General features: G+C 49.4%; 3 protein-coding genes and 3 non-coding genes across 6 annotated transcripts; 4 read left to right on the top strand and 2 right to left on the bottom strand.

Moving 5' to 3' along the window:
- Positions 1–398: 398 nt before the first annotated feature.
- Positions 399–471, top strand: TRNAR-ACG (transfer RNA arginine (anticodon ACG)). Its single transcript has one exon. It is a non-coding gene; the product is annotated as a tRNA-Arg (tRNA).
- A 2,067-nt stretch (positions 472–2,538) lies between these two features.
- TRNAR-ACG (transfer RNA arginine (anticodon ACG)) lies at positions 2,539–2,611 on the bottom strand. Its single transcript has one exon. It is a non-coding gene; the product is annotated as a tRNA-Arg (tRNA).
- An 877-nt stretch (positions 2,612–3,488) lies between these two features.
- On the bottom strand, positions 3,489–3,560 carry TRNAW-CCA (transfer RNA tryptophan (anticodon CCA)). The gene has a single exon. It is a non-coding gene; the product is annotated as a tRNA-Trp (tRNA).
- A 4,401-nt stretch (positions 3,561–7,961) lies between these two features.
- On the top strand, positions 7,962–10,683 carry LOC136358347 (gallinacin-11-like). Its single transcript, XM_066314274.1, has 3 exons — positions 7,962–8,203; positions 9,127–9,255; positions 10,358–10,683. The coding sequence occupies exons 1-3, from the start codon at positions 8,146–8,148 to the stop codon at positions 10,483–10,485; spliced, it is 315 nt and encodes a 104-aa protein (XP_066170371.1). The 5' UTR covers positions 7,962–8,145; the 3' UTR covers positions 10,486–10,683.
- Positions 10,684–11,195: 512 nt separating this feature from the next.
- LOC136358345 (gallinacin-12-like) lies at positions 11,196–13,058 on the top strand. The gene is made up of 2 exons (XM_066314273.1): positions 11,196–12,048; positions 12,605–13,058. Exons 1-2 carry the CDS (start codon positions 11,916–11,918, stop codon positions 12,751–12,753), a joined length of 282 nt encoding a protein of 93 aa, XP_066170370.1. The 5' UTR covers positions 11,196–11,915; the 3' UTR covers positions 12,754–13,058.
- Positions 13,059–19,324: 6,266 nt separating this feature from the next.
- Positions 19,325–21,509, top strand: LOC136358344 (gallinacin-13-like). The gene is made up of 2 exons (XM_066314272.1): positions 19,325–19,428; positions 21,177–21,509. Exons 1-2 carry the CDS (start codon positions 19,368–19,370, stop codon positions 21,293–21,295), a joined length of 180 nt encoding a protein of 59 aa, XP_066170369.1. The 5' UTR covers positions 19,325–19,367; the 3' UTR covers positions 21,296–21,509.
- Positions 21,510–25,562: the final 4,053 nt, after the last annotated feature.

Raw genomic sequence — 25,562 nt, 5'->3', positions numbered from 1 at the left:
GAAAGAAATGTTCCTAAATTGAAGGAAGAATGTGGTGATGACTGGAGACAGGGACCATGTGCAGAACACTGGCATGACACAATTTCTTCCTTGATGGCCAAATGGACCTTAGGGAACATCACTCATCCTGACCTTAATTTCACCTCTCACAAGGTCTCCCAGACGTGTCCCAGCAGCAGGACACGCACACAGAGCAGCTCAGCTCAATCCAAAGGCAAAGCAAAGGGCCACGACCAGGCACTGAGTGCGTTGGGGTCAGTGTTGGCAGCCCAGGGGAACCTTCACTGCTGGATGCTCAACTGGCTGTGCTTTGGGGTCTCTGTGGTGGGAGCAGAGGATGCTCCACAGAGGGAAGGACATGGGCAGGCTGGCAGGGACATGGGGGTGACATGGGGACAGGGCCAGTGGCGCAATGGACAACGCGCCTGACTACGGATCAGGAGATTGCAGGTTCGACTCCTGCCTGGCTCAACACTTTTAGCCCAGACAAATTCCTCCTGCTCCCTTTGTCAGCACCTTCCTTCTCCTGCCCATCATCCACCCTCCCTCAAGCTCCTCATGTCCTGTCCCACACCCCAAAAGGGGCAGAGATGGAGCCCACACCAAAGCCAGGGCCACTATTGCCACCACAGCAAATCCCACAGCAGAATGCAGGGACCTCCTGAGCTGCTGTCCTGCAGCCAGGACAGAGCCAGCACTCCCACGATGTCCTGGCACCTCGTGTGCCCTGGTCACCAGCCCCTGCAAGGCCCACACTGGTCCTGCTGCCCTTTGTCAGTTCCTTGACAAGTTCTGCTCTGGAAGCAGTGCCCTGCTCACAGCTTTGATGTCACAAAACAATGTTCCTGTGATGGTGATGTTGGAGAGATGGAAAAAAAGCCTGGAAGGTTAAGGACCTCAGGAGGATAGCTGTCCCTTGTCACCTCCATCACCAGTGTTATGGTGATCCAAGCAGGACTTAAACCTGCAGTGTCGTGAGCCACAGTCAGGTGTGTTCCTAGTCCATTGAGGCCCCAGCCTCTGATCTCACCTGCCGTCCTCACTTCAGGACCATCTGGATTTATTGGTGGTTAAAGGGAAGTGGCAGGATCTCATCTTGCTCCCATCTGCCCCTTCCATGTCAGCCTTGCCCTCCTCACCTGTGGTCCCACTGGTTCCACCACCCAGGAGAGGAGATCAGCTGCTCTGGTGGGTTGGAGGGCACATCTTGCTTTCCTCATGGGAGGTGTAGTTAAACTTCCCAGCCCATATAGAACTCTCTGGAGCCGTGGTGCCCAGTGGAGGGGAAAGCTTAGCCCAAGGCCACCTCCACTTGCTCCAGCCTGGTTACAGGAGGATGGGCAGGTGAGCTGTAGCAAGATCTTGCTTGATGTCCAGTTGGTCTGGGCTACCCTGCACATGGACACCTTCAACTTTCCTGGCCCAAGCCACAGACACAGTGAAGGTAGAAAGCAGCGATGACAGGACCATGAGCATGCAAATGTGGGATGGATGAAGCAACAAAAGAACGTGGAAATGGGAATTTTATATCAAATAACAGTGATTTATGTTGGAAATGATGTGGCATTCTGTAGTCACCTAACCCTTACCATAACCCTAACCCTAAGACTTCTGGTTAATTTATGACATGCAGATCAGGACTGCACACTCAGACTCTGAATATCTTCAGAGAGGCCACAACCTCTCTGGGCTCCTCTCTTAGTGATTTACCATCTCAGAGAGAATTACTGATCTACAGAGAATTTTTTTTTGCCAGTGTATCCAGCCAGAGCCTCCTCTGATGCAAGGAAAGTTTTGCTGTGCCGGGAGTCCACCAAGAAGGGACAACACTGGAGAGAGGCAGAGCACCATGAAGAAAGTTGTCCCTTGTCACCACAAATATGACACCAGGCTGTGGGCAGGAAAATTGCGAGCCAGGCAGGAGTCGAACCTGCAGTCTCCGTAGTCAGGCGTGTTGTCCATTGCGCCACTGGCCCAGCCCTCCTGGGCCTCTGGGGGCTTCCCATGGCTGGGTGGGCTTTGGGATGGAATTAACAAAGTATAGAAATCAATAGAATTTAGAAGATCCCTGGGTAATCTAATCTTAACTGATGATCTAATCCCTGTTCAGAGCACAACAGTCTTTGACGTCAGGTTGTAGTCAAACCACAAATAACTCCAAGGATGGAAGCTCCAAAGCTCCTCTGGGACCTTTGAGACCATCACTGACACATGCAGAACTTGTCAAGGAACTGACAAAGGGCAGCAGGACCAGTGTGGGCCTTGCAGGGGCTGGTGACCAGGGCACATGAGGTGCCAGGACATCGTGGGAGTGCTGGCTCTGTCCTGGCTGCAGGACAGCAGCTCAGGAGGTCCCTGCATTCTGCTGTGGGATTTGCTGTGGTGGCAATAGTGGCCCTGGCTTTGGTGTGGGCTCCATCTCTGCCCTTTTTAGAGTGTGGGACTGGACATGAGGAGCTTGAGGGAGGGTGGATGATGGGCAGGAGAAGGAAGGTGCTGACAAAGGGAGCAGGAGGAATTTGTCTGGGCTAAAAGTGTTGAGCCAGGCAGGAGTCGAACCTGCAATCTCCTGATCCGTAGTCAGGCGCGTTGTCCATTGCGCCACTGGCCCTGTCCCCATGTCACCCCCATGTCCCTGCCAGCCTGCCCATGTCCTTCCCTCTGTGGAGCAGCCTCTTTTGAGAGACCCCAAAGCACAGCCAGTTGAGCATCCAGCAGTGAAGGTTCCCCTGGGCTGCCAACACTGACCCCAACGCACTCAGTGCCTGGTCGTGGCCCTTTGCTTTGCCTTTGGATTGAGCTGAGCTGCTCTGTGTGCGTGTCCTGCTGCTGGGACACGTCTGGGAGACCTTGTGAGAGGTGAAACCAAAGTCAAGATAAATGATGTTACCCAGTGTTCATTTGACTACCAAAGAAATCATCTCTTCAAAGAAATCCATTCTTTTGGGCAAGGGTGGTTTGCCTTTGGTAAATCCTTGGCCTTTCAGTCATCTTCAAGTCTTTCCTCCTTTTGGGCATGGCTTTCTGAAGGATTTCCATAGTGTTCAGGCACACTCAGAGCTGTGATTGCCCAGACTTGAGCTTTCCACGTGGTCTTTCTTAGTATTCTTGAAAAAAATCTTTCCATGTGGTTCACCAGAAACTTGTCCCTTTTTCCATAATCCTACACAGATGAATTGCTCTTGATTCCCCTCCAGATATCCCCTGAGCTGACCACAATACTCCACTTTACCCTGCCTGGCAAGCATGCCCAGGCCCTCCAGAAGTGACTGAGCCTGTGGTTAAAAAGTTTCCTGCATTTTCCTGAGGAAGACAGAAGACCCTGCTTTCATCCCCACGCATAATTTCCATCCAGCACATCTCCCTGCTCAAAGAAGAGCTCTGGGCATCATGTTCCCCATATGGCTAGTGTCCCTGCACCCTGAGCCCTGCCCCTCCCACAGAACAGCCCCCCAGAAAAGCAGAGGGGGGACAGTGGTGTCCCCAAATGACCCCGGTGTGATTTGAACACACAACCTTCTGATCTGGAGTCAGACGCGCTACCCTTGCGCCACGAGGTCAGGGCAAACAAGTCCACGGGACTGGGACTAAAGTTAGGGTCCCTTTGAGCGGTCAGACCAAGCTACGACATGTCTACACTGATGCAGTGATAAAATGTCGTACTCACGTTTATTGTTTGTGCATTCATATTTATCCTCTTACAACTTTATTGACATTACAAGGCACACCAAGAATGTACACATTTGCCGCCTTAAGGTGGCTACGGTTTTAGCACCATACATCGACATGTGAACACCCGTTAGTACCCGAAATACCTTAAGAAAGAGAGATGAATTTTTGCTGCGCCACAGCCTGAATTTCCACCGCGCCACAAAGGCCCACAGGTCCCGCAGACCCAAGGAGCCCACAGGCCAAGGGGCTCAGTCTGGAATTGCTCACACCCCATTCCAAATACAAATCATGTCCTCTATCTCTTAGAAACTCTGCTACATGGGACTGGCCACTGGGAATGTCCTTTCCATGGGGACCACCCTGGGTGTCCCTGCACCAGGAGCTGGGCTGTGCCTGTGGAGGGGCAACCTCAGAGATCAGTCCAGGCTGCAGGATGAAGGTACATGTGGGAGTTCCAGCCACAGAAAATTCCCAAAATGTTGTGCACGTAGGCTCAAACACAGAAATGAATACAGTGTTCTACTTGAGGCCTTGGAAAAGGCTCCCAAATTTAAGAGACCATGAGCAAGAATGTGGGTTTGTAATACGGATAGAGACGTATTAAGCCAAGTAGTGGAGAGTTTTAAAATTTTAAAGTTAAGATGTAGAAGTAGCTATAAAGGTAATAAGAAGTTTTAAGGGGTAGCAAGTAGTTTGTGTGTCACTATATGATTGGATAAAAAAGTCCACATTGTGGCAGGATGTGTGATACAATTTAATTAGCTATTGCTGTGAAAGTTAATATGTGTGGCAGTAGATTATTGGTTGATAAACCTTTAAACTCCCTTGTAACCTGTGGTCTTGTGACCACTGACCACAAACTCCTGGCTTATGTGGCGAAGACACTCTCACTCCTTGAGACTGAGGCAATAAATCATGTTTTAAGACATCTCCCAGTGGTCCCGTTTCTCATAATATCCCGATAGGTACAGGGTGGGACGAGGGGCCCTACAGGGTCAGTGGGGGCAGGAACCAGGCTCAAGGATGCTCCAAGGGAGGATGGTGGCTCAGGGGGAGACACAGGACAGCCCGAGGTGGGTTTTGGCTGTGGGTCCAGAAGCAGCTCTGGAAATGGAGCAGAGCACCCACGGGCTCAGGCCAGTCACAGCCCCTGATGTCCTGCCCCAGCCCTGTGCTGGCTGGGAGTGGCACCTGGACCTCCTACAAGGAAGGCAGAATGTCCCACCTGTGCAGGCAAGGTCCAGTTCCAGCTGCCCAGTCCTTTCCTCAGGGGTGCTTAGGGCAAGGCTTCCATGGGCAACAGCATCAGTAAAGAGGTGAAACCTTCCTTACCCCTCTCCAGCTCCATTCCCAACCCCATTCCCACCCCATGGGAGACATGCTGGAGACACTCTGCTGGGTACCAGAGTGTCTGGAGAGGGACAATACAGGCAGGGGCTGTGGCCACCCGTGCAATGGGCAAAGCACCAGGAAACCCCTCCCTGGCTCAACCTAATCCTGCTAAGAGCAAAGCTCCCAGTGTTACTGTAGTTACAGCGATTTTTAAAATTATAGAAATGTTATAAAATTATGTGAAGTTAGAAAACATTAACTTTATAGTTAAATACTTAGCCTGAATGTAAGCGACTCCCTCCAAAAATTCAATTCCTCTGTAAAATTTGATGCCTGAAACCTAATCCCATCCCTGCTCTCCAAATATATTAATAATCACCACCCATTTACTCTGTGAATTACCAGTGCTGAGGATGGAGCAAAGAGACATTTCCTCTTGCTTTTACCTTTCCACCTGAGCAAATCCTGCTCCACGAGGTCCCTTCCTCCTCCAGCACCTTTTCCCACAAGAGGGAGCCAGGAGCTAGCTCACGGGCTCCATGAGCTCTATATCAGGCTGGAGATTAATTTTCTCCAGTGAAGGATCCTCCATCCCAAGGCCAGACTGGAAATTCCGCTAGTTTCCTTCCTGGAAATACAGGATTTTTTTCCTCCACAGCCTGAAGTTTTTGTCTATTCAATCCTAATAGTTGCTATTAGACATTCCCCCCACATTTTTCCCTGCTTGCCATCCCCAGTGGCACCTTTCCTCATCCATCCCACTCTGTCACTTGCTCCTTACAATGTTGTAAATAAAGTCAGGTTTTCAGCCAGTTCCAGGATCACTTCACCACAGCTGCAGTCAAATCCTGCTGATTTACATTGCCATAATGCAAATCTAGTTAAGTGCTTTGGGAAAGCAGATGTTTCCCATAATTTTAGTGTCCCAGGTATTGTTTTCAGAGCTGTCCCATGACTGAAAACTTCAAAATGAAAGAGAAGTCTTCCCTTCTCATAAAAACTCCTTTACTCAAAGGGATGTGAGCCCCAGGCCGGATCAGCAAAACTCTCCAGGGCTGGGGACTTCACCACTGCCCTGGGCAGCTGTGCCAGGGCTGGACAGAGATTTCTGTGAAGGAATTGTTCCTAATGTCCAATCTAAACCTCCCCTAGTGCAATTTGAGGTGATTCCTCTTGCTCTGTCACTTGTTACTTGGAAGAGGATCCCGACCCACCCCTGGCTGTCCCCTCCTGTCAGGGAGTTGTGCAGAGCCACAAGGTCCCTCCTGAGCCTCCTTTTCTCCAGCCTGAGCCCCTTTCCCAGCTCCTTTGGCAGCTTCTCACAAGAGATCCTTAGGCAAGCGGCAGAACTTCCAGTGTGTCTAAGCATTTCTTCTGTGATCCATACAAAATATGTCTCTGACCTGGAATAACCTGGGGAAGTAACCTGGGAAAGGAGGAGAACAAAAAAGAGCAAACAAAGTGCAGAGGCATCAAGGCAGACTGAGATGGTACTTGAATTTCAAAGAGTTGATTTTTTTTTCTGGGATAATTTCTGATCCTAATTTGAAGGGGACTGTGATTATATAAGTACTTGTGGTCTGATACTGAGAACATTCTGGAAAGTATTTAAATGTGGGATTACTGGGCAGTTACACCTCTTCCACCAGATTGTTAACCCACTTGAGGTTCTGAATTTGTACTTCACCTCCCAAGGAAATAAAATTTTAAAAGGCAAACATTTGGAGTCCATCTCTACAGGAAAGAACCCTTCTTTTGCCATTAAAAAAAAGAAAAAATTGTTGAGAAACTGAGTGTCTACTCCAGTCTGACAAAGTACAATGACAGATCCTGTCTGGGAGCTGAGATGAATATCTCAGCTAGGATCCCCTTGGATTCGGTGGGACCCTGAGCCAACTGAAGGGTTCTTGTTACAGCTTTTGTTACATCTCTGTCCCTGGAGTACCTGGAAATGGACACAAACACTTCTCCTTCATGACTGAATGGAGCAATGGAATTTTTTGCAATGGAAATTTGGAACGGAAAGCAAACAAAGCAAGCAGGGAGGCAGACAGAGAACAATGCACATGACTGAGGGCGAGGTTTGTATTGTTGATATCAAGGCTGCTGGGTCAGAACAACATCAATAAATATCTCATACAGAAAGAGGCTGAAGTAAACGATTGAGGGAGAACCTGAGCTGTCAGCTGCCACTTCCATGTGTCTGTTGATGTCATTCAAACTCCATACAGACAAGTGCTGAGGGAAACTCATGAATCTCACTTGTCATGTGCTCTTTGTGCAGCTGCAAAGTTGAAGGTGGTGCTGGTGACACCTGAAAACTGTATCATAGGAACATCGAATGGCAGAAGGGCTTGGGACGCAAGGGATCTGAAAAATCATCTAGTTCCAACTCCCTGCCATGAACAGGAACAGCTTCCACCTGACCAGATTTTGTTTTTGTTCACAGAAAAAAAAATACAGCTACTTTATATGTTTGTGTATTTTTATTACATATATATATATGTATATTATTTTATTTCTTTCTCTTGGGAACAACCGTTGCACTACAGGACAAGCAGCAAGATCAGATATTCCCTGCTGCCCAGAGAAGCTGTGGTTGCTCCATCCCTGGAAGTGTCCAAGGCTGGATGGAGCTTGGAGCAACCTGAGATAGTGAAAGGTGTCTCTGCTCATGAGAGATTTAGATGGACTAGATGGTCTCTAATGTTCTTTCCAACCCAAACTATTCCCTGATTCCATGATGATTCTATGATATTCCAGCTGCCTTCTCCCCCACAAAACAATGGCTAATTTCCTCCAGACAATCCATCCCCAAGCACATTGATATTTCAAGTTAATGATGCTCTCTGAGTGGATCCCTATTGATAAGGAGCCCTCCCAGCAGCCATCCCAGTGGTCAGGCAGGGAGGCACAGCTATTTGTCCCCTTGTTTTTGTGCCCCCGAGCCATTGTTCAGGCTCAGCCCTGTGCAGAGGTCAGGCTGTACCTGTTGCCTTCCTCTGCCACCCCTGCCAAGGTTCCCTGGACAGCCAAAGCTGTTCCCATTGCCCTATAAATGCCAGAGTGCTCCCTCCTCCCCTGCTCAAAGGTTCTGGCACTGGGGCCCTGTTCTCCACGCTGCAGCTGAGACCTTCCACCATGAAGCTCTTCTCCTGCCTCATGGCTCTCCTGCTATTCCTCCTCCAGGCTGTTCCAGGTAAGGGGTAAGCCCCAGGCTGGGGTTTGCCTGTGTAGGAGGTACAGCTCACTCGTGTGGTGGTGCAGAACATTCCTCTCAGCTCCTTTCCTTAGAGCAGTTCCCTATTTCTCAGTCTAAAAGCAGAAGTGAAAAATTATTCTATGGTGAGCAGGTATCACACCAGAAACTCCCCACAGAAGCCACTGCCACGTGTTGGCTCTTATGGCTCTTTTAAGTCCCTTTATGCCCCTTTCTGGCACTATTGGATGGTGGCACCATGGAAATCACCTCCTCTTCTAACCCCAGGGTTAAAAGTCACCCCCTCTGTGTAGGTGGAAGAGAGCAGAGAAGCAGAGAAGAGAATGTTCCCTGGTATAGCTCAGGTTTAACTGCACCAATGGCTTCAGCTCTCTGACTATTCCGGTTCCCCTTCCTCAGCCCTTCTGCTGTGCCAACTCATTTTCTGATTGTCTTTTTATCCTTCCTGTTCTTCGTGCTTAATGAAGCTCCTCACCTTGGAGAAAGGCTTCCAGAGAAAGAAGGAACTTGGCCAACTGCTTGTTCCTGTTACTTGAGCCAGATCCTGCTATTGGGGGATTTTAAAAGCCATAATTTTATCTTCAGGGCATGTGATGACCATGCTGTCCCTTGCATGTCCCTGCAGCACTCCAGCCTCAGAACTCAGAAGCATCTAAGGCTGGTCCGTCCCTTCCATTATAGCAAAATTGGCCAGGATATGTTCAGAAAGTTGCCATTAACCTCTATGTTTCACTCCAGTTGTACAAAAACCTTCCTTGGAATGCTCTGAGGTCCCACGAGTTCCTCAAAACTTCTGGATTTGGGGGATATTTGTGTCAGATCCCTGACTGGGGTCTGTGGGGTTTCAGCAGCAGGAAGACCATGAGAATGGACACATTCTGGGAATCCCATTCTCCCTGTAGGTCTCGGCCTGCCCAGGGACACCTTACGTTGTTTGGAATACCACGGCTACTGCTTCCATCTGAAATCCTGCCCGGAGCCATTTGCTGCCTTTGGAACGTGCTATCGGCGCCGGAGGACCTGCTGTGTTGGTATGTGAGGGAACCCTGCCCAGGAGGGAAAAATCTGGGGGGGAAATGGCTCAACTCAGCAAAACAAATTTTGCCTCCAAATCACAGGATCACAGAACGGTTTGGGTTAGAAGGAACTTAAAGCTTATCCAGTTCCACCCCCTGCCATGGGCAGGGACATCTTCTACTATCCCAGGCTTCTCCAAGCCCTGTCCAACCCGGCCTTGGACACTTCCAGGCACAGGGTCTAAGCCATCTCTTTCCATGCACAAAGATGGACCTCTATGTTCCTCCACTGACATCACTGTGGAGCCTTTGGGGCTGACCAAAATAACCCAAAACTCTACCTCCAACAGGAGAAATAAAATAAAAGTTTTGGCCCACAGAGAGTCCTCCTTCCTTGGTAAATCTTCTTATAATCATCTGTTGGGGGACTACTGGCTGCACCCACTCTGCTGTGCTTAATGGGTGCTAACTGAACTCTTCCCTGTTATTTTAGCTAAATCTTCACAGAATTACGTGGTTTTGGTGCTCCTCAATAGATAGTCCTCAACATAAATCATTAATGAATATATACTTTAGAAACAAATGTGCTAATCCTAAAATTTCCCTGATCCAGCATCCTGGATTTGTCAGTGGCCAGAAGTGGATATTTCCTCTCAACTACTCTGTGTGTGTGAAGTGCCCACAACCATATCCCTACATTTCTTTATATATTATTCTGGCTATCATGAAACTGCAACTCAGGATTTTTAGATTTAGGCATCATTGTGTTTAAAATCCTTACTGGATTTTTCTCCCCCGGCTTAGGAATGCCTTCCATTTCTTTTAAAACCTCATCCCTCACAATTTTATTCAGTGCCACCTACTCGAAATGTAATCATTCAGCATCCATCTTCTTCATAGCTTTATAGTATCCCTCCCTCAGTAAATTCTTTTCCAAGCTGGTGGGTCACAAATACCCTCTCTTACAGAAGTGCTGTGATAAGCCCCAAAGTTCATCTTTGTGTCTTTGCTTCTGGAGTCACAGTAACCACAGCTTCCCAACAACTTTTGTGTATGAGATGGTTTGAGAAGGCAGTGTCAGGTTTTCCTGGTTTGACTCAAACCCTCTGAATTGCAGACACGACATCCAACTTCCACGTCTGCCAAGATGAGGGGGGCCACTGTGTGTCCCCAGAAATCAGATGTCTGCAAGAGCAAGAGGGACTCTGCCCCCGCAGAGGATGGAAGTGCTGCTCAGAAGTGTGACAAAAACCTCGTGGGATTGCAGAAATCCATGGGAATGAACAGCCAAGGAAGCAAACAAGTTTTATTCCGAGTGTTCTGGACGTGTCTGGTGTTGTCAACATCAAAATTTTGTAATTAACCAGAGGTGACATGTTTCTTTATATAAAGAAGGCAATAAATTCTAAATAAACAGGTATAACAGTCATTTATTTATGGAAAGAGGATGGTTGCACTTGGGTGCTTTAGAGGACAGAGGACACTTAATCACAGAATGATTTAGGTTAGGAAAAATCTCCAAGGTCATTGAATCCAACCTATGACCGACTCCCATCTTGTCACCCAGACCAGAGCACTGAGTGCCACATTCAGTCATTCCTTGGGCACTTCAGGGAGCGGCTGAGGGAGCTGGGAAAGAGGTTCAGGCTGGAGAAAAGGAGGCTCAGGAGGGACCTTGTGGCTCTGCACAACTCCCTGACAGGAGGGGACAGCCAGGGGGGGTCAGGCTCTGCTCCCAGGGAGCAGGGACAGGACAAGAGGAAAGGGCCTCAAGCTGTGCCAGGGGAGGCTCAGGTGGAATTTCTTCAAGGAAAGGGTAGTTAAGAATTAAAACACTGCCCAGGGCAGTGATGGAGTCCCCATCTCTGAGGGGGTCAGACAGATGTGGCATTTGGGGAATGATTAGTGGTGTCTTGAGAGAGCTGAGGAATTGTTTGACTCAACTTTGGAAGGCTTTTCCAACCTAAATGACATTATGATTCTAGTTACGTTGTTCTGTTTGGGTATTTTTTTGGGGAGACAGGGACTTTTAACCTTGCTCTTTCACCTGTCAGTTTAAGATGTGTTCACAGAGTGGTTTTTTTTTACCACAGCTGAAGGCACAGCAAACAGCAGGGCCAGGCAGGGGGGCTGGAATATCATATTTTACAGCCAGAGCTGCGCACTCACTACAGATTTACCACCACGGGGTGCATTGCTGAGCTAACAGCTCTTCCACCAGCACTGTGTGCTCATCACACTCAGGAATGAAACCTCCCAAATTCCTCAGAAGCCAAAGCCGGGGAAAAAAAAATAACACCCAGGTTTCAGCTGGGGAAAATATTCACACGAGCTCAGATTTAAAATTAATCACTCCCAGCCTGCCTCTTTCTCCTCCTTGCAGATCCTCAGGAATCTTCTTTGCAGGTTTCTTCTCTCCTCCCTGTCACTTTCAAAGGATTTTGTTGGCTGCAGGTGAAGGGCAGAGGATCCCTCTGAGCCTCTTTTTTCCAGCTGGAATTCTACCAGCCCAAAATGCCAAGGAGAGGAATCAGGAAAGCCAATAACCAGTGAATGTGAAAAAAGTCAACACTGTTTGGAGCAGAAGCGCTGGGTCAGAACGACACCAAAGGGTTTCTCAGCAGCAAATGTTACTCTGAGCACTGGAATATAATTAACTCCTCCCCTCTTCCCGGATGCCATCCAGCATGCCAGCAGCACACAGAGGCTTCTGTGAAATCTCACTGCCAGCCCTGCCATTTTCCAGCAGAGCCAAAGGAATGGAGATCCTTGTGTTTGTTTTCATATTCATCTCCTTGGCCCAGCACGGTAAGACCAGGACAGCCTGGGGTGGTGAACAGGAAATCTGGGAACAGGGATAATCTTTCTCTGCTGTGTGATATTGCAGGAAAGGTGTTTTCTGGGTGACAGAGTGGGTGAGGTACTTTGGGAAAATTCATGATTTAATGCCTTTGGGGAATGCAAAAAATTAGCATGGAGGAAGCTGTGGAAATGGGGCACATCACTGAGTTAGGAGATGGCCTAAAGGAGAAGCTCTGTGCTCTGGGAAAATGTTCCTGCCTTTTCTCAGGCTGCAGTGGCCTCCTTGGCAGGGGTGGACAACCCCTCTGACCTCCAATGCACGGTCTTTGCCAACATCCTGAAAAAACAGCTCCCTGATAAAACATTCTTTGAGGGAGGTTGGCTCAGCAACTTGGGGTTTTTAATATGGATATCTGAACCTGTCTGTGGGTTTGGGATTCTGGGTGTGCTGGAGATGCCCAGGCTCTCTGTGTGACCCCAGTGCTGGCTTGGCTGGCTGGGAACACAGCACCAAAAGGAATCCCATGAATTTTATCCATTAATTTGCTGCTCCCTTATCCAGGAGATGCTCATGGACCAGACAGCTGTAACCACGGAGGGGGTTTGTGCCGAGTGGGAGACTGTGTTTCTGGTGAATACCTGGCTCAATTCTGCTTTGAACCCGTCATTCTCTGCTGCAAAAACCTGTCACTCGTCACCACAGAGAGCTGAAGGTTCCCAAAGGAGCCAGCTGCAGCACGGGGAGAGCCGCAGGCTCCCCTGGCATGGCACAAGCAGCTGTTTGGAAGGAGATTTTGGGGTTTCTGTGACTGCTGCTCCCCTGGGAGAATATGGATTCACTCATGGACTCCTGAACACTTTGGTTTTGCTGTAATTTTTTAGGAAACACTGTGACAAGAAGAAACTGGGGCCATCCAAGCTATTTGTCACCCTTTTGGGACTCTGTTATCTGACAGACACAGGTGAAAAATTGCCTTTCTCCTTACCTGAAACCAATAAACCTGAGGTTTAACAAAGCAGCAAGTGCCCTGTGAGTCAGCAACACTGCCAGTGGTGGGATGCCACTGACCAGGAGTGACCACAGCATTCCTCACCTCCCCAGAACACCAGGGGGATTCTGTTCCTTCATTTCCCTTCCCAGAGAAAACAGCTGCAATGGGGAAAGCCTTTTTTGGCATCACTTTTGGTGCAAAAGGCACATGGTTTGACAAAAAGGTGAGTGTGGTCTGTGCTTCTCAGGCAAAATCCAGCCCCATCCACTTCTTCTTTCCAGGCTGTGCCAGGTCCTCAAGGTAGTCATGGAATCCCAGAATGGTTTGGGTTGGAAGGGGCATTAAAGATTATTTAAAGATGATTAAAGATCATTTCATTGCACCCCCTGCCATGGGCAGGGACACCTTCCACTATCCCAGGTAGCTCCAAGCCCCATCCAACCTGGCCTTGGACACTTCCAGGGATCCAGGGGCAGCCACAGATTCTTTGGCCAACCTGTTCCAGGGCCTCCTCACCCTCACAGGGACCAATTTTTTTCCCTAAGATCCCAGGTCTATTTGTTTGAAACATGGTGGGGAGGGGATCTGAAAGCTGTGTCCCATTGCCCTGACAGGTGCCCTTTCCTCCATGGACTCCATTTCTGGTGCAACTCCTTTCCCTTTTGATCACCCAGCCCCAAGGAAATTATCTCTTTGTCCCTTGCAGCTTTCTTCCTATGAGCTTCCTCAGCCTAAATTAATTTTCTGTCCAAATCCACTCTCAGCCCTTCTGTGTCTTTTCAACATGAAATTTTGACACTCCCCTGCTTTTGTCAGCTCCTGGTCTCCCTTTCCAGGTAAAATATTTTTCTCTGGGTCAATCATTTCAGTGAAAGCAAGGAAACAATGACGTAATGAGAGAGCTATGCCAACCAGCTGAGGCACTGCTCAGACAGAGCCAGGGAAAAGTCCTCCCTGGGAGATGAAATCCTGGTTCTGATGAATCAGTTGGGAAAATTCCTCACTGACCTCACCAGGGTCAGGCCCCACTGCCAGAGGGCCAACAACTCATTCATCCAAGTGTCTCCATTCACTGATGAGCAGCCCAGTTACTCTCCTTGGGTGATCACTGGGACTCAGCACACACAGGGAGATGCCAGGGTTCCCCTGGAGATCCCCTCAGGATGAGGGGTGAGCCCTCAGGAGAGCCAGATTACCCACAGCTGGCTGTTGTCTTGGGAACTGATTCTAAGAAAACAGGGACAGGGCTGAATCCAGAGCTGAATCCAAATTCCTGCCCATTTCCAGCCCATCCCTCTGACGCACACTTGATGTACGAGGACAGCACGGGGAGGGGTTTGAGCCAAGGCACCTCTCCAAATCAAACAGTTCATTTCTCACATTCATCCATAGGGGTCATCATTCGTGCCCCTCATCTGGGAGTGCTGAGCCATCCTGGTTACAGCCTGGTTTCCCAGGAAAGTGAAGAGTGAGCTCTTGCAGCTCACCTTGCACATCTCCCTCATAGTCTTCTATGTTTTGGACCTACTGGCCAGTCCACCAGGAAAGGTGGAAATGCTCAGTTTATAGGGAATATTGTCCCTCTGGCACTAATGGGCATGCTCACAGGCATGGTCCCACTGTCCCACTGCTTTGTTTCTCCCACCTTGTTTGCTCATCTGGGTGGAAATAACATTAAAAAAACCCCAAACCACAACCCAACAACAACCAAAAAAAGTTAACAAAATCCCATCATTATTTCTGCCCAATGAATAAGGTGAACTGAATTCCCTTCCAGTCTCACACAGAGGGAGGAGAGAGATAGCACCAAGGACACAGTGGATGATGGAGAATGGCACTTCCAGACCTTATAAAACTGTTTCTTGATGTGGTTTCTTGACCCCTGAACTCGCCTGGGGCAAAGCAGCCAGCTCAGCTCCTGGGGACTTGTTTGAACAGCATCATGAGCTGCTTTGGTGTAAGTGTATGACAGGGAATGCTGCACAAATTGATCAAACCCTAGCTGGAGTTGTCTGTAACCCTGGGGAGGAGGAAGAGCCATAAAATCATCACAGAATTCCAGAATGGTTTGGGTTGAAAGGGACCTTAAAGATCAGCCTGTTCCAATTCCCTGCCATGGGCAGGGGAAAGCCAAATGAAAAAGAGGATTTTTTGTGGGAAATTCTTGATTGAGCTTTGAACTCCAGCTGTCTGTGCCTGACAGAGCTCAGAAGGCTACAAATAGGGTTTTTTTAGTACTACCTTAGCAGACCTACACATAAAGGAGATGAAAAATCACTCAGACATCTTGGGATGTATATTTGGAATCTCTGCAGCCATGCAGACAGCCAGGATGGAGCTCTACCTTCCTGCCAGGTCTGTCAGCCAGCACAAGCCTCCTGGATAACTGGGGATTTTAGTCCATCAAAGCCTCACATGGATTCCCTCAGTGGGATTTGTTTGCTGTCCCCAGGGAACAGGCCAGTGTTTGTTTGGCAAAGAGAGCCAAATCCTCCTCTTCTGCCCCAAAAAGTCACTGTGATTGCAATCAGGAGCAGGATGGGGTTGGATGGGCTCCTGCTTGGGGAAGCTGAGGTGCCACAGCCGTGGGCAGCCCCTTGGATCCAGGTTGCCTCTTACATCCCTGACAATCCAACACAAACCAGTGCAACCTCCTGAGTGCCTGGATCTTCCTTCACCCCCACACAGGGGAAAGGGGGTCACATTCCAACCTTCTGCCCACTCATATGGAAGGGCGTGAAAGGAATCACTCACCACAGCCCAGCTCCAGGGTGTGCTGGAGAGATAAAATAGCTCAGGATTCAGAGGCTGAACCTACACGAGTAAATCAAATCATGTGAGGCCCAGAAATGAGTGGCTATGGGTTTTCCCATTACCTCTGAGGGTCCAGCCTTTGCAGAGAAGTGGCTAAAATCAATTAGAGAGACGGCATGATCGAGTGTGCCTTGAAAAATCGAAAAGGTTTTAATAAGGAAAGAAAATAATACAAAAACAAAGGCAAAGCTGAGCACAGTATAGAGACAAGTCTCCTACTTGATACAACACCTAGAAAAGGATGGAGTTTCTTTGTTCTCTCTCTTTAGCACACAATATTTTAGGTGGGCTATTTGGCCCCTGGCCCAATGAAATCAGCAACAGGCTTTGAGTTACATTTTTAAAACCCGATCAATGCCTCTGTGCTGGCACTGAGCCAATCACTGCCAGGAGGGTACGGAAAATTCTAGGTAAACTTCCTAAAACGTCTAGAGGTGAAGTGAAACTCTTTCCCTGTTTGGAAACACCTGCTGGGGCTGTGGGGTGCATTCCAACAAGTGGCTATTCAAACGTTCTGTCAGAAAGTGAACTGTTTTCCACACTGCTCCTTGGCACAGTTTGGAGGTGGGCATATGCCAGGGATGATCCATAATTGACACCTGGATGTGGCCCTGCCCTGGAAAGGAGAAGTTAATTGCACAAGGTGTGTTCTGACCATTTTCTGTGGGGTAAAAACCATCATTTCTGGCTGTGTCCAGCCCTGGGGGCCTCAAGACAGACGTGGGCCAGTTGAAGAGAGTTCTGGGAAGGCCATGAAGAGTGGTCTGGAATGAGACCCATGGAGGGTTTCTGGACTACGTCTGAGCCCACAATCATTTTTTCACAGGTTGAATTGCAGGCCTCTATCAGTGCTTGTTTGTTTGGCAAAACGCTGTCAGTGGGATTGGGAGTAGAAGGTGGCAAAAGGGTTCATTCACCCAAAGAATTGCTCCTGCTGGCAAAAAACTTATCCCAGGATGCATTTAAAAGTCAGCCTGGTCAGGTCCTGGCCTGAAGGGAAGGAAGTCAGTGGAAACATCCCTCCCTTTTGGGGCCAGAGAGCAGATATGGATTAATTTGACTCCTCCCAGGCCCAAAACCCCTCAAGCACCCAGGAGCCAATTCCTGCGCCACATGTCTGAGCACAGATCAGCCTTTGTGCATGGTGAGCTCTGAGAAAAGACATCTGCTGGCAGGTTGGGAAGCAGGGGAGGGTGGGAGGCTGCTGAGCCAGCCCTAGTAGGATCACCAGAGGCTGTGGCCAACACGGCAGCAGGACCATGCCGAAGGGAGCCAGACCAGCTGTTGTACAAGCAGTGGCCCAAGGGACAGAGATTTCCTGCCCCGATTTCTGGAGGGAATCTAGGTTTTGTTGGTACTGTATAGTCCTGGATTTCTTTCCTCAAGGCACCTTCTGCAACTCAACCCATGTACCACAGCTGCAGAGCAGGGCTTTGTGGTGGTGTGGAGGATGCAGCCTGGTCCCCACGGAGCCTGCAGCATCCAAACAGCTCCAGGCACAAATCACCCTCTGCAGTGGTGCTGCTCCCACCACGGGAGAGCAGCTGAGCTGGAGACAAACACCTGGAATTTTGCCATCCGTCATTGGGAACACCGTGGCCACGTGGTATCCTGGCTCCGTGCTCCACATCCTCTCTGGAGAGCACCAAGCCATCTGCACACACATGTTCAGACTCGTCAGGTCACACACTCAGAGCAGGACACTCTCAGGAGCATCCACACGCTCCTCCCTGCTTGGACTGTAGCTCAAGAGCTGCCGTGTCCTTTCTGCTGGATGAGCTCTGTCCAAATTCTTTGCTTTGGAAGTTCTTCCCTGTGAGAGTGGGGAGACCCTGGCACAAGGTGGCCGGAGAAGCTGTGGCTGCCCCATCCCTGGAGGTGTCCAAGGCCAGGTTGGACAGGGCTCGGAGCAACCTGGGATGGTGGAAGGTGTCCCTGGCCATGGCAAGGGGTTGGACTGGATGATCTCTAATGTCCCTTCCAACCTGTAGTGGTTTCAAACCATTCTATAATTCCATAATTCCACTAAATCCCAGTGCACTGTCTCTCACACTGGAGATGCCAATCCTCAGAGGTGCAGGGTGAGTTATTGCCCTCCACCCAAGCAATGCCAGCAGATAGGCAGAGCACCAACACTTTTCCAGAGGCTCACACACATCCTTGCATCCAGCTCTTCCCCAGGTGGGTTTCCAGACCTTTCTCCCTTCCCAGGCTGTATGTGAACTGTTTGCAGGATGCCCTGGTTAAGAGCTCAGTGTCCCCCACTCCAAAGTCTGACTGGTGAAGGCCCCTTTATCTTCACTGTTTGATGAAAGTGATCCTGGTTCTGTTAAGCAGCCTGAGGGACATGGGGTTTGCATTTTCCAGGCCTCCCTGGTGTCCAAGCTGCAAAGAAAAATCCATCGAGGTGACTTCTGAAGGGTAAAGCAAAGACTTGATGATGGCCTCTGCTTCATCATCACTGTAAAATAGACTTGTATAAAATTTCTATTTCCTCTCTCTCCATTTGTTGTTGGCTGGGGAACATTCCTGCTCGTTGTTTGCTTTGTGTTGTTTTCCCAAGTTGAAACGCAGCTCTCACCTCTACTGATTTCCTGGAACTAATCTGAAGAACTGGTACAAAGCTGAAAACCTGCCAGGATCCCTGGGAGAGCTGTAATCCACCAGCCTTCCTAGCACCACTGAATACTGCAGGGAGGTATCCCAGCTTTCCTATTAAATAAGGATACAAATGAATAAAATATTAAATTGCCATTTATTCTTGACAGTTGTAAACAAAACCTTGGCAAGCATCCTCTCTGCGGCCTGGAAGCTGGGAAATTGAAGCAGATCCGTGATTTTTTTTTCAAGGATCCCGCTATTTTCAAGCCAGCTTTGTGTGTTGGGGAGTGCTGAGGAGGAGACTGGATTTTTTCACACTCGACTGTGACAGCGCTAAACACAGAGCGAGAGCTGGAAATAAAACAAACAAAAATAACAAAAATAACAAAAATAACAAAAATAACAAAAAAAAAAAAAAAACCCAAAATCCCCCCAAAAAACCAAAAACAAACAAAACCAACCAAACAATCAATCAAACAACCCCTCCAAAAAAAACCCCAGCACTCGGATACTGCAAATACTTGTATTGGATTTTTGGATTTTAACTCGAGCCCACAAACACAGAGCCAGACTGGGTCAGTCCCAACATCCTGTCTCCAGCAGCAAGCAGTAGCAGACTCCCCAGTGCTCAGCGTAATTGTCAACAAAATCCTGATTTTTTTCACCTCTTTTTTGGTCTTGTTCTTTCTGGTTTTTTCCCCTTTATTTCCTCTTTGTACATTTTGTCAGTAACACAATGTGACTGAGAGCAGGCACAACCCGTGCAACTGTTTGCTGTCGTGTTGAAATGCACCTGAGGTTGACAAAGTTCCCTCCACTCCGGGAGAATTACACAACCTCTCCCCTGGCCACTATAAATCCAGGATTTCCCCTCTTATTGCTCTCTTTGTGGCCCTTCCCTCCTCCTCGGGCTGAGCCATGCGGGTTCTCCAGCTGCTCTTTGCAGTCCTTGTCATTCTCCTCCTCCAGGGCGCTCCGGGTAAGGACAAAACTCCCACAGGGGTTCCTGCAGGACTGTGGAGAGAGAAAAGGCAGATTTCTACTCTGAGGTAGAAGAGGACAAGGCAGGGCTCTCAAGTCAAGGCTGACCTAACTCGTGCTTCCAAGGAAAAAATTCCTCCTGAGGTGGTCTCCGTGATGTTCCTGGATGCAGCTGTCCTGACTTCATAGGTTGTGCATCCCCTCCTCTCTGTGCCCTCAGAACTCACCCAGAAATGCTGAGCCTAAGCCAGGAGCCTGAGCTTTGCTCCTGACCAGGATAAAAGCCTCACCCTCCACAAAACAAGGAGAATCCCATTAAATTCTCCATGACTGGAATACAGATGTGGCAAATGCAGGAAGATGCAAGTGTGACCAGAAGGTTTGAGGGAGGTGATTTTTTTGCCTTGTGATCTGCTCTGGTAAGATCCCACTTGCAGAGCTGCCTCCAGCTTTGGGACCCTCAGCATCAGAAGCTGATGGAGCAGGTCCAGAGGAGGCCATGGAGATGTTCCAAGGGCTGGAGCCCCTCTGCTCTGGAGCCAGGCTGGGAGAGCTGGGGGTGTTCACCTGGAGAAGAGAAGGATCCAGGGAAACCTCAGAGCCTCTTCCAGAGCCTAAAGGGGCTCCAGGAGAGCTGGAGAGGGGCTTGGGACAAGGGATGTGGAGGGATAGGACAAGGGGGAATGGTCTTAAGCCGAAGGAGAGTAGGTGTAAATCAGATATTGGGAAGGAATTCTTTGCTGTGAGGGTGGTGAGGCCCTGGCACAGGTTGCCAAAAAAGGCTCTGGACTCTCCATGCCTGGAAATGTTGAAGGCCACACTGGATGGGGCTTGGATCAACCTGGGATAGTGGAAGGTGTCCCTGCCCAGGGCAGAAGGATGGAAGTAGATGGTCTTTAATGTCCATTCCAACTACAGCCATTCTCTGTATCCGGTTCTATAAAATCAAAACCATTTTTCAGGGGGATAAAACAGGAGGAAAGGCAGATAATTTACCTTTTGTTTGTTTGTTTGTTTGTATTCTGGTTTGATAGAAAAATATTCCCTGCCTTGGCATTTTCGCTGCCCGGTTGTATGCATGAGAGATTCAGGTTTCATTCAGGTAAAAGGTCACGATGATGTTAGCAGGACTTTGGTGATATCACGTTTGCAGAAAGCAAACCTGATAACCAAGAAGAGATTTGCTTGCTTAGCCTGTTTATGCTGTCTTTTATTTAACTGAAGTCCTGGGGACAATGAAGGGAGAGAGAAGGGTTTGCCCATTCCACTGGTGGTGGACTCTCCAGAGCCTCCAAACTTGGTGTTTCTGCTGTGTCTAAAGAGAAGCAGCACATGCCCTTTTAATCAAAACAGCAGAAGATTTGAAAACCCAAAACAAACAAAAAACCCAAAACATCAAGAAGTCAAAAAATCTCCAAACAATAGGTGAAAAACCCATTCCAAAAGGCACTTCTCTCTGTTTTGATGCTGTTCAACCTCACCTAACTCATCTAACCTAACAGAGCCATCCCAAATCTGGCTGTCTCACCCAGGCCAGTAATTAGGAGACTCCCAGTGCTTGCTGGATGGAGAACCTCCTCCCAAGAACATCTGATCCCCACCATGGGACCATGAATTTCCCTGTCACCGACTGAGAACATCCCGTCGCTCAGCCACCAACACCAGTGAAGTTCCCAGTAACTTTTGGGGCTCTGAGCAGTGGGTTTCAGCTCTCCTAACCAGGTCTCTGTCCTCTCTCCCTAGCAGCCAGAGGCCTTTCAGACAGCCAGCAGTGCAGGAGCAACCATGGCCGCTGCCGGAGGCTCTGCTTCCACATGGAGCGCTGGGAAGGGAACTGCAACGGCCGCCTGCGCTGCTGCCGGTGACACTGGCAACACCAGGGTGGTGTGACAGCCCCAGGAGAGGCAGCCCAGTGATCCTGCAGCCAGAACTGAACACAGAACCAGCCCTCAGACACCTCCGTGCCTCCGCTCGTAGCTCGGTTTGTCCACCACCAATAAAAACCAATAAAAAAGGTTTGTCCTGCTGGGTCGGGAGCGCAGCCCTGCTTCCCCCTCAGATGGATCACCCTGCCTGACACTTGGAGGTTGATGGTGCTGGAGGTGCACTGGGGGGTCCAAACCGTCTGCACAGAGGTGGCAGATGTGGTATAGCAGCAAGGGGTGGCCTACTAGAGTGGCAGCAAGAGAAGGAGTTGGTGGGCTGGACCAAGCAATTATGAGTTCTCTTTGAACCCATTCCTCCACCTCTGTCTCAGTCAGCTGCCTTTAAAAACCTCAATTTCTATCTCTGTTCAGAGGAGGCCATGACAGGATTCATCCTCTTCAAGGGGATGGATCCAAGACAGAGGTATGATTTTCCCTCCAGAAGTTCTTCTTCCTCTCCCGTAGCAATAAGGTGAACCTGGGTGGGTTCAGGTTGTAAGTGAACTCACCCAACTTCTGGGTTAAAACTCAGGTAATAACTGGTTATAACTCAGGTTATCCAACCTGATCTCCTTGAAGATGTCGCTGCTCATTACAGGAGTACTGGACTAGATTAAAGCTTCCTTCCAATCATTCCATGATTCTGTGATCCACCTCTGTGAGGAGGTAAAGGTGGGTAAGACTGAGAAATCCCTGTGGGGAAAAAAATTCACCCCATCTCATAAGGAGTGTGGTGGGTTCTGCATCTGCCCTGCTCCTGCATGGAGCAATGCCCAGGCAAAATCTTACTTCCATAGTGCAAGTTATGCCAAACTCTATCCCAGTGTCACCCGAGGGGTATCACTGCCCCTTGTTCTGCATAGGCTGATTTATTGAGTAGAATTATGAGTGGGAATGAGCCAAGGCCAAGTTCACTTCCAGCAGCTCCTCACCAGGGAGTGAGAGTTGTTTGCTGTGGACTGTTGTTTACTGAAGGAAGGGGAATTGCCCATGGTTGTGCTCTGGAGCAGGACCCCCAAAGCAAGTCCTCACCTTGGAGGTGGTGAAGTGGAAAGGAGTCGGTGTAGGGCAAGCAGGAATAGAGATGTCTTGGAGCTGTGAAGAGAGAGATGGCTTGAAAGGGTATGAAAATCTGGTCAAGAGAAAAGCTGGAAGATTTCTCTCTGGAAAACACCCAGTGTGGTACTTAGGACATGGAAGAAATGAAGTGGGCAAAATTCCTACCCTAAAACCCGCAGCTACACACCTGGCTTCAACTTAAACCCATTCTGCTGTCCATCCCAGAGGCATCAGTCTTGCCCTGGAGGAAACCAGTAAAACCAGTGACCCAACTGTGCCAGCTGACACCCAGTCGTGGTCTGACCCATCTCTGGCTGGACTGTGAGCAGGGAGAGGTCCCCTCACTGCTCCTGGCACCATGAATTGAAGCACTGAGGGTCTGCTGGGCTCCATGCTGGGATATCCCATCCTTGCTCGTGTGGCTCTGCGGGCTGCAAACACAATGGCAATGTCTCCATGCAGTCCCCTCTCCTGGACGCTTCTCCTCTCCTGAGTGACAGTCTGGCTCCTCAGGGACCTCAGAAAGGCTCAGCCAGAGGTTAGCAGCCACCGCGGCTCGCATGAGCCATCAGCCCCATCAGGAGATAAGGCTCCCCTTGATAACGGGACCTGCCAGAACTGAGCCTCCAGTTTTTCCACCTTTTTGAAGTCTGGCCGGTGAGGTTTTGCAGAACTTTGTCTTTCTGCCAAAGTAACCAACTTCCAGCTCCAGCCTTTGCCTTCCCTCCTGTTCCCCGGCCTCCTCCCCCTTGCCTTCCCTCTTCCTCCTCGCCCCTCCAAGCGCAGCCTCTCCTTGTCTCTGATAGGGATCCTGGGGGGAGGACGGACACGGGGAGGGGGTGATGTCATCTGTTTTTGGCCCTTCAGAGGAGCCAGGCTCAGACACGTCTGCCTCTACCCAGCCTGGCGCCGGGAGCAACCGGGAGCCTTTCCTCTGGCAGCCGCCCCTGCGCCTTATCGGGGGCAGGATGACATCCCGGGGCCGGGATGCCGGAGGGAAAGGAGGTGGGGAGCCCCCGAATGTGAGCCCCGGGAGAGGCGTGCACGCCTGGATGCGCACAGGGATGTGTCTGTGTGTGTGTCTGTGTGTGTGTCCGTATGTCCGTGTGTCTAGTCCGTGTGTCTGTGTGTCCGTGTGTCTCTGTGTGTGTGTCTGTGTGTGTGTCTGTGTCCGTGTGTCTGTGTGTGTGTCTGTGTGTCCGTGTGTGTGTCCGTGTGTCTGTGTGTGTGTCCGTATGTCCGTGTGTCTGTGTGTCCCTGAGTCCGTGTGTCTGTGTGTCCGTGTGTCTGTGTGTGTGTCCGTGTGTCTGCGTGTGTGTCTGTGTGTCCGTGTGTCTGTGTGTCCGTGTGTCTGTGTGTGTGTCCGTGTGTCTGCGTGTGTGTCTGTGTGTCCGTGTGTCTGTGTGTCCGTGTGTCTGTGTGTCTGTGTGTCTGTGTGTCCGTGTGTCCGTGTGTCTGTGTGTGTGTCCCTGAGTCCGTGTGTCTGTATGTCCGTGTGTCTGTATGTGTGTCCGTGTGTCCGTGTGTCTGTGTGTGTGTCTGTGTGTCCGTGTGTCTGTGTGTCCCAGTGTCCGTGTGTCTGTGTATCCGTGTGTCTGTGTGTCCGTGTGTCCGTGTGTCTGTGTGTGTGTCCCTGAGTCCGTGTGTCTGTATGTCCGTGTGTCTGTATGTGTGTCCCTGTGTCCGTGTGTCCGTGTGTCTCTGTGTGTGTCCGTGTGCCTGTGTGTGTGAGCTCCCTGGCAGCGGGGAAATCGCTCCCAGCAGGATGGAGCCGGCCATCAGCCGCTGGAAAAGGGCAAAGCGCCTCCGTGCCAAGCGAGGCCAGGGCGATGCTGTCACCCAGACCTGCTCCTGGCAGGGTTTAACCTCTCGTATCCCAGGCAGACAAGCTGGAAAATCCATCTAGGGAAAGGTTAGAAGATGCCCCTTGCTATCAAAGGAGAAGGTCACGGGAGCTGGATGGAGATAAATTAATTTGTCCCATACCCAAAGGTCAGGGTCTGGAGTGCTCTCAGGCAGAGCTGGGTACAAGTTTACCAAAGAAATAGTTTGGAGATGGACCATTGTGTCCTCCTCTTTGGAAGCTTTCTCCAAGGTGGAAGGGAAAACCTTCATTCTTTGTAAAATAGAGAAAATGCTAACACCACCTCCTCTTCTCTTCTTTTGCCCAGAAAAGTGGCTTGGTCAGAAAAGTGGGAAATATTTTTGGCTAAATCCATGGAAAGCAGGGCTTTTGATCTCCTACAACACAGCCCTCATAAGGGAAAGGTCTTGTGGGACATGTGAGCCCAAGGAGAGAAACAGTTCCCTACAGCAATGGTCTTAAAATAAATTTAATTTGGCATTCTTTATTAATGTTAGAAAGAATATTTTCCCCTCATTCTGATGGATCATCATGTTCACTTTGGAGACCAGTGCTCTGGAGGGAAAGGGAGATTTTTGGGGAGAGCATCTACAAACACTGAGGATTGGAAGAGAAATCTAAACAACTGCTAGGTCTCCTTCCAACTGGAAACTTTATAAAGTTGATTTTCTTTTGCTTGGAAGAAATCAGGTTTTCTGCAAAAGTCATTCTCAGTTGCTGTAACTAGAGTGAGAAAATAGATACCGAAAAATTAGGAGTGCTATAAAATCAGAGGAAACAGCCTCAAGCTGTGGCAGGAGAGGTTCAGGTTGGACACCAGGAGGAATTTCTCCATGGAAAGGGTGGTCAGGGTTGAAAGGGGCTGCCCAGAGCAGCCCTATCACAATATGGGGAAAGGCTATCACAATATAGGGAAAAGACTTACTATCACAATGGGAAGTAAAATAGAAGTGGATTTTTAATTAGAGTTATCTACTATATTTAGGTCTGAGTTAAGTTATATTTTAGTATTCTGTTAATATTAAGATTAAGTTCTGTATGGTTCAGTTTAAGTTTAAGTAGTAAGTCCTTTCCCCATATTGTGATGGACTCCTGTGTGGAGTCCCCATCCCTGGAGGTGTCCAAGGAAGGTCTGGATGTGGCACTCAGTGCTTTGGGCTGGTGACACAGTGGGGATCAGTCACAGGCTGGACTTCATGATCTTGGAATTCATTTCCAACCTAAATGATTGTGTGATTCTGTGTCGAATGAACCTCTGCCAGCCTAACCCCAGCACTTTTTTTT

This window comes from Sylvia atricapilla, chromosome 3 (genome assembly GCF_009819655.1).
Source record: "Sylvia atricapilla isolate bSylAtr1 chromosome 3, bSylAtr1.pri, whole genome shotgun sequence".
Taxonomy (NCBI): Eukaryota; Metazoa; Chordata; class Aves; order Passeriformes; family Sylviidae; genus Sylvia; species Sylvia atricapilla.
This window is presented reverse-complemented; position numbering and strand designations above follow the sequence as displayed.